This window comes from Drosophila subobscura, chromosome J, assembly GCF_008121235.1.
Source record: "Drosophila subobscura isolate 14011-0131.10 chromosome J, UCBerk_Dsub_1.0, whole genome shotgun sequence".
NCBI classification, from domain to species: Eukaryota; Metazoa; Arthropoda; class Insecta; order Diptera; family Drosophilidae; genus Drosophila; species Drosophila subobscura.
The window spans coordinates 21,432,663-21,446,256 of NC_048532.1; the positions used below are offsets into that span (position 1 = coordinate 21,432,663).

At 48.8% G+C, this 13,594-nt stretch overlaps 1 protein-coding gene across 1 annotated transcript; it reads left to right on the top strand.

Moving 5' to 3' along the window:
- The first annotated feature begins 1,358 nt into the window (after nucleotides 1-1,358).
- LOC117894302 (homeobox protein caupolican) lies at nucleotides 1,359-11,676 on the top strand. The gene is made up of 5 exons (XM_034801267.1): nucleotides 1,359-2,838; nucleotides 7,954-8,460; nucleotides 8,766-8,887; nucleotides 9,231-9,562; nucleotides 10,335-11,676. Exons 1-5 carry the CDS (start codon nucleotides 2,788-2,790, stop codon nucleotides 11,405-11,407), a joined length of 2,085 nt encoding a protein of 694 aa, XP_034657158.1. The 5' UTR covers nucleotides 1,359-2,787; the 3' UTR covers nucleotides 11,408-11,676.
- Nucleotides 11,677-13,594: the final 1,918 nt, after the last annotated feature.

A 13,594-nucleotide genomic window follows, 5' to 3' on the forward strand; every position in this document is an offset into this window, starting at 1 on the left:
CACACACACACACACACGGAGAGCCTGCAACGTGCATTAGCAGTTGAATTCGTAAGGGGTTCTGCCTGCCTGCCTGCCTGCCTGTCGAACCGATTCGCATCCCATCTGGTGTCAAGGAGCAAATATCTCTCTCAGTGCCGAAAATCTACATTTAAATTGTTTTCAATATAATCTGCATGTCCGGTCCAGTAAGAATTTGTTCAAGCAAATACGAATAGGAATATGAATGTGTGTGTGTTGTGTGTGTGTGTGGCACACAGGTATGTATGATGATGTGTGGTGCATGGACATGTGCAACAGTTCCCATATCATTCCCATATTAATTTAAAGGCTACAATCCCTGTAATGCAATGCCAAGCACTCACCCAAGGCTTAACTCCACTCACGGACTGATGGCTGATGGCTACTCCCCAGCACTTCAGCGAGTGTTGGGTTTCGTGGCGCCGTCAAGAGCAGTCCTAACTGTAACGATCCCGAGATGCAAATGACACATTGCCTCCGACTCCGTGCTGCCACTTACGAGTGCATCGCAAGCAAACATGTGCGAGCCCTCACATTCACATTCCTATAATGAATGGCGGCGCGTTAACACCCCAAAACATCAAATATCTCATTTTACAAAAATTCCTCAAAATTGTTCTACCCCTCCTTCCCCCTTCCTCCTTCCTCCCTCCCCCACTGGTCTGCTGCTCTGTTGCTCTGCTCTGCGTGCCATTAATTAGAACCTATCCCAAGTAGAGGACTTTCTTTCGAGCCGAGCAACGCCCCAGATTTCAGACTGGAATCGGATTGTTTGTTTGTTTTTTTCATTTTCGGTTTCTTATTACGAAGGGTCCTTGCTCATGAGTATGGGCATGAGTACGGTGTATGAGCATTAGCCAGTGCCAATTAGGAAACTCAAATACTTCAGATACTGTTGGTGGGATAGCAATCTGTTGGTGGACTTTAGTCTAGTGTTTGATGCAACACTGATAGAAGCAGAAATACTTATAGAAATGGCTACTTTAGATAGATAATTCTCTGAAAATATATCCAAAATACATTCATACAAATTCTATTTATAATTAAATCAACTTGGGCTGCCTTGCTCTGGATTTTGTAGAAGTCTCTCAGTTATTTTCGATAGTTGTTTTTCCAATTATTGTATTGCCTTCAGAATATCAGAATCGGAATCAGAAAAGGCAGCCATATGTGGGCCTCTGGCCGGCCACGAGGCAGCCAGCCAGCAGTGTCCGATTGGGAAGGAAGCCTTTCGATCGTGGTCGGTCCGCCATGAAATCGCTTCCAGTGGCATGAGAGGGGAAACGCACAGCTGCTCGGAGCTCTCTGGCTCGACGAATGGCACTTCCAGTTTGGGGAGGAGGGCGTGCCCACCACCAAAGAGAAGGTCGCACCGCTTGGCAGCGTGCACGAGCGAGATGGCAAATGTGTTATGCCTCCCTGTCTTATTGGAATGTTGGCCAATCGGACGCCGCCTGCTGTCGTTCGCCTGCTCTCGTGCTCTGCCTGGGCACAGTTGCCATCCCGCTCCCTCGCCGGTGTGGCTCTCGTCTCGTTCACGCGGCCGGTTGGCAGTGCCAACGAACAGTTCGTGTTCGAACGTGAATAAGTGCGCATCGCTCCGATAAACCGAAAAACCCGAAACACAACACACAGAAAACTCTGAGAACTGAAAAAGCGAAACGAGTTGCCAGCCAGTGAGCCAGCGAGCCAGCCAGCCAGCAGCTCCCGCTGTCAGCAGTGTCAGCAGGCGTCGTCGTCCTCCTCGAGAGGGGCCCACTGACAGGTTGTGAAACTCGTTTTCCCGCAGAGCTATCGTGTCGGACATGCTTGATAAAGTGCGTGCAATAGCTGGAAACGAACTGTAGCTTCAAAGTGCATTAAAATATTAATACAACAAAATTAACACAGGCCAGGAGAGGCAGGCGGCAGACCCAGACCCAGACCCAGCCAGACCCTACCTTTACTTGTGGCCAAGCGGAGAAAACATTCGAGGACTGGGGGAGCATACGCGGAACTGTTTGTGGAAGATTTGCCGACAGGCAGTCTTTTTGAAGTACACAGACCAGACCCATCCTCCGGCGCACGGTACATGTGTACTTCAGAGGCGATAAGTCAGAAAATCTGTTTGTGGCAAACACTTGAAGCGAATATACGAGGATTTGCCGCACTGGCCGGCTGACAGAGACCGACACAGAGACAGAGAGAGTCGGAGCCACAGAGTCAGAGTCAGTGTCAATAAAAAGCAAAAAGTAAACGAATAAAGAGCAAAGTCACACGAAACAAACAAAACATTTTCCGGCTCCGGCGACATTAGCAGAACTGCTCGACATCGACAATTTGTTTTATCAATTTTCAACAAGGCCAACACACAGCAACAACAGCAACAACAACAACAACAAAAGAGCGCAACATCCAACAAACCAACAAACAACAAAAGCGCCCAAAGTGCTTAGCCACGGCCCACAGTCGAGCACGCACGGGGAAGCCAACCATCGGGCATCCGCCATCCTCTCTGTACGAATCTGCCACCCCCAACCCGCCAGCATCCTTGCCAGTTCAGTGTCGAACCGAACCGAACCGAACCCAACCCAACCCAACCCAACCCCTTGTCAAGTGTATTGCGAGCAGAAAGAGAATCAGAAGCAGCATCCACATCCGCATCCTTGCCGCGAACCCGGGACGGCGCCCCACAGCGAGGCAAGCTCACTCGCGTGTTGCCGCTGTGCCGTCACGTCCTCCTCCGCATCCACATCATCGACTCGGAGGAAGACGCCACCGACCACAATGGCTGCATATGCGCAGTTTGGATACAGCGGTTACCCGACGGCAAATCAGGTTAGTGCAACCCAAGCACCGTGTCAAAGAGATTATCAAATTAGAGAGACTCACACCACACCCTGCCGCCATTCGATTGATTCTTTGATATTCGAAATAAATATTTGGGGGGATGTGTAGCTAATAAAATCAATTGAGTTGTTTTGAACAATATTTAGGAGCAATCTTAAACGAAAAGTAGAGGAAAGATCAAGCCAGAATGTGTTGGTAAATATTTGTCGCAGTTTTCGCATTTTGATTTGTGTCACTAATAAATTCAACAAATAATCTGTAGAGGGTTGTTTGCATGCACTAAATATTATTTTATGAGACATGGGAACATGTGCCTCCATCCATCAATAAATATTTCTGCTCAAACATTAGCTAGAGTCTCGAAAATCTTTAATAATAATAATTGTAGGTGGATGGCTATCTCTGGCTAAGACATTCGTAAACATTTTAAGCTGCTGGCAAAGTGGCAGCTGGGCGGCACATGGGGCTGGGTTGGAGGGGGGCACATGAATATTCAAGCACTTTGGCACCGGTTGGACACTCGCTCTTGGATCCATAATGGCCGCCGCAAAGAAATGTTTCACAATTTGGGACAGCCGTCACCGTCACCCGACCGTCGCCTTGACTGGCTGCAGTCTTCATGCCGATGGAGCTCCCTGGGGCATTTGCGGTGCATCGTCTGGAGGGGCTGGTCTGGTATGGTCATAATTACCCGCGTACGAAGCTGGAGCTGGGGCCCAGTAATTCAAATTAGTTGGCTGAGGTTTTGCAAGGGGGCAGAGGCGGGGACAGACATACTACATACCCGTACAAAACCCTTTCAATGGCTGTGCCATGGCTTTCGGCTTTCGAGTACAACGACTACGAGTAGTGCGTCAATGTTAGACTTATGAGGTTATATTACATTTATCCTTAGGTCCGTGTCCGTCCCTTGGTGTTTGTGTGTGTCCGTCCATTATATCTACATATTAAAGGCATTATGATAATGGAACTTGAATGGGTTGGGTTGGGTTGGCTTGGGGTAGGGCCATTTATTATAATATGCTAAACTTGCTAAATTACAATAATTAAAATAATGAACGACGCTCAGAGATTATCGACTTTAATTATGAATGCAAAGACATGTGCAAAGTGCACTCGGATCGATTAAAAGCCACTAACATTTAGACATCTTTTGGGAGTCTTTCAAACATTTAAATATCTGTGTGTTCCTAAGCCCAATTAAGACCAAGGATTGGGCTTGTACTCCATATTTTGGATGACTATCAGACAAAGCCAGAGAGCCCAAAGTTGACTCCGCCAGTAATGATTCTGTACCAAATTGATATGCCTCAAGATTTATGCAGGCAGGCAGGAGTCTGACTGGATTGGAGAGTGCCTTACAAATAAGAACTCGAATTCATTAATTTAATTTTAATTTCAACGCCAAGACGGCATTCCAAATATGAGGCAAAAAAAAACATTGACGCATGCAATATATGAATTTAATCAACGGCTGGTTAGTGCCACTGGTACTGCCACTGCCACTGCCACTTCCCTCTGTGGCAGTTGACAGTTTTCAGTGTGTGTGTGTTGTTGTTGTTCGTTCGTTCAGTGGCAAGTGACTGCGTATGAGGAGCACTCAGAATTCCCAACTTCCCATGTGAGCTGTTCACGCATTTCATGGCAAAATAACTCAAATTCTACGGCTGCAAAAAAGCGCAGAGCAAGAGAAGCCGAAGCCGAAGCCGTCGCGACGCTCGGTCGGACAATGTCCTGAATCCGGTTGCCTCCATGCTCCATGCTGCATGCTCCATGCGTAGGCTGCCATGCCGCCGCCTTCCCTTCATGCTGGACCATCATTCGAAATGATGCGAGAAAAAACTAATATTTCGCCGTGTGCATTCCATAATTGATTTATGAATTTTTAATGCAAACATTGAGACCCACTGCCGTTGCCGCTGCCGTTGCCGCTGCCGTTGCCATTGCCGTTTGCCGAAGAAAGAGTTGTTCCCCCCCGACTCCGAGGCAACTACTGGAACCCAAAGTCAATTCAATAAGAGGAACTCCAGCAAAAAAACACAAAGCGACTTATTCGCATTAGCACAAACGCACAACGAACCTCCCTCCTGGCTCTGCCTTCCTCCTCCTCTATGGCTCTACGATACATGGGCATGGATATGGTATGGGCCATCGTTTGGGCCCTGGCAGTGCCGCAATCCTGTGGATGAATGTGAGAATATGCCAAATCCAAAAGGCAGCAAGCAGCCTGGAGACTCTGGCTGGCTGGGGCCAACGTACAAACACATGTTTGTGTGTGTAGAGGGGGGTGTAGAGGTGCGGGACAGTCTACACACATCCTTATACTTTTCGTTTATTGTTTTGGCATTGGCGATGACGTTGTACCGGCGGTTGTAGCGAGCTCCCTAGCTGCCTCCTCCCGTTGCAGGCAATCTCTTTTGTTTCCCCCAAGTTGTTGGCATAAACGCATCCCCAGCGGTAGCAGCAAACAAGAGCGAAACGGCAGCCAGCCCCAATAACCACAACAAGCATTATGAACACACATCTGCATCTGCATCCACATTCACTCGTACTGCTGCGACGGCTAGTACCCCACCATAACGATGCTACAGCGATCTCCTTTGTTTTCCACATGCGAGTGAGTGCACCTCCTGCTCCTTCACGAAGTGAGCATTGGCAGGTTGGACCTGAGCCTGGACCTCAACCTGGTACCTATTGCCAGCCGGGAGGCGGTTTCGTGAGCTTTAGCATAAATCATAAAATTAATAACCGTAAAGTGACGGCACCAGTTTATGTTTGACTTGTGCCAAGACTCTGCCACGTTTTATTTACCTTTTGCTAGCAGGAATTTATCAACCACATTATCATCCCATCCTGACAGTAATGAATGAGCAGAGCATCAGCTTACATTGCCTGATATTAGCACCTTTTTGAGGAATAAATAACAATGGTTTTATAACCTTAAAGAGTGCACACAAAAGTGTCAAATGAAAGACCAAACACTTTTGTCAACTTTAAGTACCTTGACACTGTCGCCCGCAGAAACACGAAGAAGTCATAAAAAAGTAGCAAAACTTTAAGTCAACTTTTGAAGGGAGCTTCGGCAACATGTTTCGACACTTCCGCAAAATAGAAACTTCAACTTTTTGGGGGGCTGCGTATCCTTTGGCCAGTCTCTGTTCTATCATATCCTATCCTATCACCTTCCGATAAACTCCAGGGAGAGCGCCCATCGCTGCACTTCCTGCAGCCTTTCCGAACTGCAGTCCCGAGTCCGAGTGGGTGAGTGGTAACCATTAAAAATAAACTGACTTGCGTGCCGATAATAAGCGCTGGAGCTGTAGCTGGAGCTGTAGCTGGTGCGGTGGCTGTTTGGGACTCGACTCGGACCAGACCGGACCGCAGCGCACCGTCCTTAGTCGTCGGTTCAGCGTCCCCGTCCCCATTCCCCCTGCCTGTTCACATGGTCACACGGCCGCGTTTGGAGGTTGTCGTCGACGTTGCCGATATGTGTTTTTTATGGGCGGCCACAAAAACTGAAATTGATGTTCGAATCGCATAAAAAATAAAGAATAATAAGAAATGAGCGCGCCCAGCGTTTTGTACATTAGCAGGAGACAGGAGACAGTGTGAGGAAAGGCAAGGGACAGCACGGGGAAGGGTCACTACTTGGCCAGTTCTTGCTGGCTATCTGGCTAACTGGCTGCCTGGCTGGCATTCTCCTTCAGCAGTGCCCCCTGTCCACACTGGACATCCCCCGGTCTTGGCCAGTGGCCATCCATTCATTCAGAATTCATTAGATTTCATTCATGAAACACCTTCGTTATGCAATAATTTCTGTTCCTGTGGAGACTCTAACTGGGCAGTCGTCCAGCGCGAAATTGCCCTGCGATTAGATAGCCCCGCAGGAGGTGTTGAAAGTCAGTCCACTCGTTTAGCTTTGAATTACCATTATTATTATTTAAATCATACGCCAACAGGGAATTTACTTCAGTCCGGTAGTCGGTAGCCGCACCCAAAATACACGTAAGTAGGTGGCAAAAGAGCCATAAGAATGGTGGCACGCAGAGCCTTTGGTGCACAATAGAAAGGGGCAGTACACAGAGAGAGACATTGACACGATCATTCCATTCCGATACTGTCATAAGTCATAATCCTCCCTCCCCCCAACAACATTTTGGGTTGCGCGTGAAGCGAAAATTGGGAATTTGTCACGGGTTTGACAGGCAATCATCACGGGTACAGGGTTTTGAGTGCCACTCCCAGCATAAGCCAAGGTTTTTGGAATAGATACCAATGTCCAATGAGTTTGTACAGACAACTGCGAGTACTGTCGGGGGGAAGTTATCGGCCTTTCGTCTGTCCGCCTCAGTGGCTTCGCTCTGTCGTTTTCTGTCTATTGCCGTGGCCAAAAGGAACTCATTCTCGTGTTTGTTGTTGTCTCTGCCTGCTCCTCCGAACCGACAATGATTCGTTGCGGTTATCGTCCGAGAGAGAGAGGGAGAGGAACGGAGCGGAGAGCAACGCATACCTGCGCAGCGTACCTCTCGTCCCTCATCATTTGATTGCCCTTTAGGCCTCGTACCCCTGCCTGACCGTGCCCGTGCCCATGCCCATGCCCGTTCTCGCGATCGATCGGTCCACTGATATACTCGGGATAGGATGGGATACGATGGGTTGGGGTTGGGGATGTGTGTACCCTCTTCAAAGATTCGTGCGATGTGCAGCTTCAGCATTCAGCATTCGGCCACTCTCGCAGCAGCAGCGCTGTATCTGAAATCTGACTGTGATAAATTGAAAATTAATGAAGTGAAAATAGATGGAACGGATCGCAAAATGCGCCAGGCCAATAAAATATTTTGACATTTGGAGTTATCATCTTAATCTGCTTTGTTGATTTCGACCTGGCTCCGCGCTAAGGGGACATGCCTTTGCGCTTACCACTCGAAGCGACTCCGACGCTGCTCCTTTTCGGCCCTCTCCCCTCCTGCCTCTCCTAGTCTTTGAGCTCAGAACTTCACCTGTTTTTAAGATCCCCCTTTTGCTTGGCAAAATATATTCCAGTCTGCAGCCCTTTCGGTCTCTACTAAAGCGTTTTTTTCTGCTCTTTTCTTTTCTTTGTAGTTGGCGGCAGCTAACACCGACAGCCAGAGCGGCCATGGCGGAGGATCGCCGCTGTCCGGGACCAATGAGGCTTCCCTGAGTCCGTCGGGGGGCTCGACCACAACCGGCCTCACCGCCGGCCCCCTCAGTCCAGGTGCAGTCTCCCAGTCGTCCAACAATGCGATTCCCAAACTCATCTCCACCTCTCCGTCGCTGGGCGATGCAGCGGCTGCGGCGGCGGCGGCGGCGGCAGGCAGTGATGTGGTGGTGCCAGCTGCGGAGCTGCAGGACCGCCGATCCGAGGGCATGTCCTGCTGCGAGAATGGACGGCCAATCATCACGGATCCCGTTTCCGGGCAGACCGTCTGCTCCTGCCAGTACGATCCAGCGCGTCTGGCAATTGGCGGCTACTCCCGCATGGCATTGCCCTCCGGCGGTGTGGGTGTCTATGGCGGACCATATCCATCCAACGAACAGAACCCATATCCCAGCATTGGCGTGGACAATTCAGCCTTCTACGCCCCTCTGGTAAGTCACTAGTGGAAGAGCCACTAATTGGCTCAGTGCAGTCGCTGGAAGTCCGACCAACTGCAAGTCGACGGCTGAGCAGATATTGTCATGTAGTCATGTCGGCTGTCGGGCAATCCGAAGTATCTCGTTAGCCTCCTGTAACTGCTGCCGTGATTACCTCGAAGCGACAAATTCATGAGAGTCAACGCTCCAGTCAGTGGGTTACAAGCTCAGCGAATGTCGGCTCAGCCGCTGCTTGAGTGCCTGATGCAGTCCCATCTAATTGCTTATCCCCCGCTCCCCTCCATTCATCTCACTTACAGAGCAATCCCTATGGCATTAAGGATGCCAATTCCGGCACCGAAATGAATGCCTGGACATCAGCGGCAGGACTGCAATCCACCACGGGCTACTATTCGTACGATCCCACATTGGCTGCCTACGGGTGAGTGTTTCATAATAAATTAAAGAGATTTTTGGTTGCTTCTTAAACGGTTTCTTGGGGCAGATTTCTCCTAGAAAAGACTCTTCCTATCTCACCTTCATTTACTTAACTGCCACTCAAATGGTGACTGACTTATCTTATTGACAAGGTGTGTTGGCCTATAAGTACCATTTCCTGACTGCTGATAACTCTCGTATCTCCGCTCCGGAAGAGCACCGGGGGGGCGTTGCAATTGTAACCCTTTATTTCGTAGGTGGAGAAGCCTTAAACAAACACCCATTAGTGGCCATGATCGGGATCTTTATTGACCAAGTTTACTATTTGATTTGAATGTCCCATACAGGTATGGCCCGAACTATGATCTCGCCGCACGCCGCAAGAACGCCACGCGAGAGTCAACAGCAACGCTGAAGGCGTGGCTCAGTGAGCACAAGAAGAATCCCTACCCAACAAAAGGGGAGAAGATTATGCTGGCCATCATCACGAAGATGACACTGACCCAGGTGTCGACGTGGTTTGCGAATGCGCGACGTCGCCTGAAAAAGGAGAACAAAATGACGTGGGAGCCCAAAAACAAAACCGAAGATGATGACGATGGAATGATGTCCGATGACGAAAAGGACAACAAGGACAATGCAATCGATGGCGGTGGCAAGCTGCCAGCTGAAGTATTCGGTAAGTGCAGTTCCCTGACCTCCCTCCCTCCAAGCAGTGCCTCGATCTTCCTTGAATTGTTCTTTAAGCCTCCATCCCGCCCACCTACCCGCCCCATTGATTTGAACGCCTGTCCGCCGTGCCGCCCCCACTGCAGATTTGTGTGGCACTGGGCTTTTAAGCACAATTTATGTGGCGAAACGAATGTTATGCAATGCGAGTATTCGTCTGCTCGCAGTCCGCTTGTCCGTCTGTCTGTCCGTTCGTTTGTCCGTTTATTTGTCTGACTGCTTAGGCGACATCCTCCCCGGAAGTTGACAGCACATTGTTGGCAAAGTGGCCTTGCGCCCGTGCAGCTCTCCGAGCAAGTGGCCTTGTTCGAGTTGGCGACTTGCTTGGTCTCTCTCCAGACCATCCACAGCCACATCCCGTGCCTTCCAAAGGGCCGAGGAGAGGTGAGGAGGTAGGACGTAGCTCGAGTAGTTGGCGGAAACTCGAGTATTTTGTTGCTGAAAGCTTTCTCCGCTGACTGGGGCTGGGTTGGGCATGAGCTGGGCCAGTGCTGTGCTGTCTGGGACGTCGCGAGGGTTGCACGCATCAACGCCCACCAACAATTTCAAGGGTTTTTGCCTCTTGCCACTGCCTCTTGCCAGCTGCCTGTGCCAAGTTTTACCTCCGAGTGCCAAGTTTTGCAGTCCTCCTCCTAAGAACTTGTCTGCTTCCGCTTTAGACTTGAAATTAATTAAATTTATTTTGTGTCTCCCCGTTGCACATTCCAAACTCTAATCGTCAGATCCCAGCAATCAACTTATCAAATCCGAACTAGGAAAAGCGGAAAAGGATCCGGATGTCGAGCCAAAGATGGAGCGGGACAGGGAGCGGGAGCGTGAGCTCCCTCCCCAGAATCTAGTGGCAATGCGTGGCCTCGCACCCTATGCTGCCCCGCCGATGCATGCGGCCTACAATTCCTATGCACACTCGCAGCACCAGCAGCATCTGGAGCAGCATTTGGAGCAGCAGCAGCAGCATACGCAGCAGCAGCAGCATCCGCAACAGCAGCAGTTGGCGTCGCCATACTATCATCATTCGGGCTATGGCCAGGATGAGACCAGCGAATATGCGGCTCAAAAAAACCCGCTAAGCAGAGACTGTGGCATACCAGTGCCGGCGAGCAAGCCGAAAATCTGGAGTGTGGCCGACACAGCCGCCTGCAAGACGCCACCGCCTACGGCATACCTCGGCCAGAATTTCTATCCCCAAGCGCCAACCTCGGAGCAGCATCATCAGCAGCAGCAGCAGCATCTGCAGCAGCAGCAGCAACAACTCCACTCTGTGGGCCCCCAGTCCCTGGTTATGCAGCCGAGCAGCATGACGATGGGGGGGCCTCAAGTCGAGCTCGGTTCGCCGCTGAGTATGATGAGCAGCTACGCCGGCGCATCGCCATATTCGCGGATACCTACGGCGTACACCGAGGCCATGGGCATGCATATCGGACACGGCAAGATCCCCCATACGCCCAGCACACCCAACATCCATACGCTGCACCGCGAACCCTACCATCCCTCGGGGCCCAACAGCCAGGCGAGAGTGGGTGTGGGGTTTTCCGAGATCCAGCCGGATACGCCGCCCCAGACGCCGCCCACTATGAAGCTGGGGGGCCATCATCACATCAGCAGCAGCAGCATCAGCAGCAGCACCAGCAGCAGCAACAGTTCTTCGATGCATTCCGCGCCCGGTCCGGCACCGGTGACGGTGGCTTCCATGGTCAACATTTTGTACAATAGCCACCACAGCACTGCCACGGAGCACAGTCCGTACATGAGTAATGCCGCTGCCTATCTAACGGAGAGTCGTGCGGGATCATAATGTGGCAGCAGGAGCGGAAGCGGAAGCGAAAGCTAATGCGGGAGTGGCCTTGAACCAGATACCAAATAGTACCATATACCACTACTTAGACATTTCAAACACACACACACACACACACTACACACACAGCCAGGCCCGAACACGGACAAGTGCAAGAGTTCGCAGAGATGCCAACAATAACGATAGCGATAGCGATAGCGATTACTACACTAATTATTTTGCAATAAATGTAGCTTAAGTATGGCAATAAAACTTTATTTCCTACCATATCATAAATTATTTCACTTTATAACTTTAATTAGCATATTTACACTCGCACTCTCCGCCACTCCGCCACTCGGCGCTCTCCTCAACCCACTGAAGTCTCTCAGACACACGTCGCACTGTCAGTCACATCGTAAGAAGGGGGCGGCGGGCGGGCAAAGTGTGCTCGAGACAAGCGACACACACAGCAGAGGCAGAGGCAGCAGCGGAGGCAGCAGCAGCAGAGTGTGTGTTTGTCATGCCGTTTGGGTTTGAGTCATTCTCAACGGTTCTCCGTTGCGAGTTTAATGACTCGAAATAAACGCACAGCACACCGCAGGAATGAAAGCTCCCCCCAGCTGCCTGGCGAACTCATTCATCTTTTCAGTGTGGTGGCAGGCAGCATCACAATACAACTCAATCCAACTCCGAACTACGACTACTACATTGCCGTGCTATAAATCACTCGAACTTTTTGTCTTACAAAGAACTTGCTCCTTCCTTCCTTCCTACCTTAAGTGCTTAATCCACAATACTTAATAACTCTAAACGGCAGCTACCTAAGCCTAAGCCTAAAGTCTAAGCTCTATATTGTAAACGTTCAAGTTGTATTTAGAGTTCCATGAGAATGAGGCATAAGATTCAAACTATATCAATCCTATAAATTTATGTACATAAATATGTATGTACAAGCATAAAATTGAACTCTTTTGAAGATATATTTACACGTAATAGTCGGCCAAATACATAAACGTGCAAACATGAATTAGTAATTTATAATTAATTAATGATATCTTTAGTCGTATAATACAATTGTAGACAAAATGGAGTATCTGTGATATATGCATATAAATACATATATAAACGATCAGCAGCGGTATTACCCATAAACACACACACCCAAACACACACACACACATAGTTAATTCACATTAATTCTTTATTACTAAGCAGCACCCATATTCGAAATCATTTTAAACCCCCTAGACCCTAGACAGTATGTGTAAATAAATAAACAAACTATGCAAAAATTGAAATTAAATAAAGTTTAATTAACACAAAATGAGAGTTTGTTGGGTCTTTCCTTGTGCAGTTGTTTTGGTAATCAATGGATAATGGAATTACATTTTTCCTCTATCTAAGTTTTAGCTCAAAATGCCATCCCGATTGTCCACGGCAACTGTGGTCGGTAGCGGTCTGTGGGGGCATTCATTGACCAAAGTTTGTAGAAGGTCAAAATCTCAAGATTTATTTGTTTTATGAAAAGATCAAATGTCAATCTGCAGTACAGTGCTTCGAATTATCCGAATCCGTGGAATTCTCTGGCTAAGCTGCTTTTTCGGGCAGGGTTTGGGTAAGGTCGATAATTATTTCGACATTCACGATTAATTATTTTCATTTATACTGTGACACACGAGGAAACACACCAGTCCAATGATTGAATGTATCTATACTTAAATCTTTCTTTGGAAAAAAATGCTCTGAATGCGACCGCTCCCATGTTCATTGCCATTAATTACAGATACATTGGGGCACGGACACAGAGAAAACTGAACATAAATACTTATAGCTATGGCTTCTATGTGTATGGGACACATAATTCAAATACATTTCAAAACTTTATTATGAAACAAGTGGTTGGTAGAAGAAAAATTGAGAGGCATACAAAATTGGGACAGAATGAGATGAGTGAAGACAAAAGAATGGCTAGGAAAACTCCTGCTGGCTTACACATTGAACTTTCTGCATGGTTAAAGGAGGGAGGTAAAGGGTCCAGTCAACTCTTTAAAACCTCAGTGCAGTGCAGCGTGTGTGGCAGGGACCTGCGAGCACAATTAGATAAATTTTGTGATTTTGAAATTAGCTGTTTGAATCACGGCTGCAGCATCTGCACTCAATTGCACTCTTTCGGAAATGCATATGGTCACAGACTGGGCTGCAACT

Bases quoted from the DNA above. Each gene is read 5' to 3' on its own strand.
- LOC117894302 (XM_034801267.1), top strand. From the start codon at position 2,788: ATGGCTGCATATGCGCAGTTTGGATACAGCGGTTACCCGACGGCAAAT. The intron at 8,461-8,765 runs GTAAGTCACTAG...TCTCACTTACAG, and splicing joins CAGCCTTCTACGCCCCTCTG to AGCAATCCCTATGGCATTAA. The intron at 9,563-10,334 runs GTAAGTGCAGTT...TCTAATCGTCAG, and splicing joins GCTGCCAGCTGAAGTATTCG to ATCCCAGCAATCAACTTATC.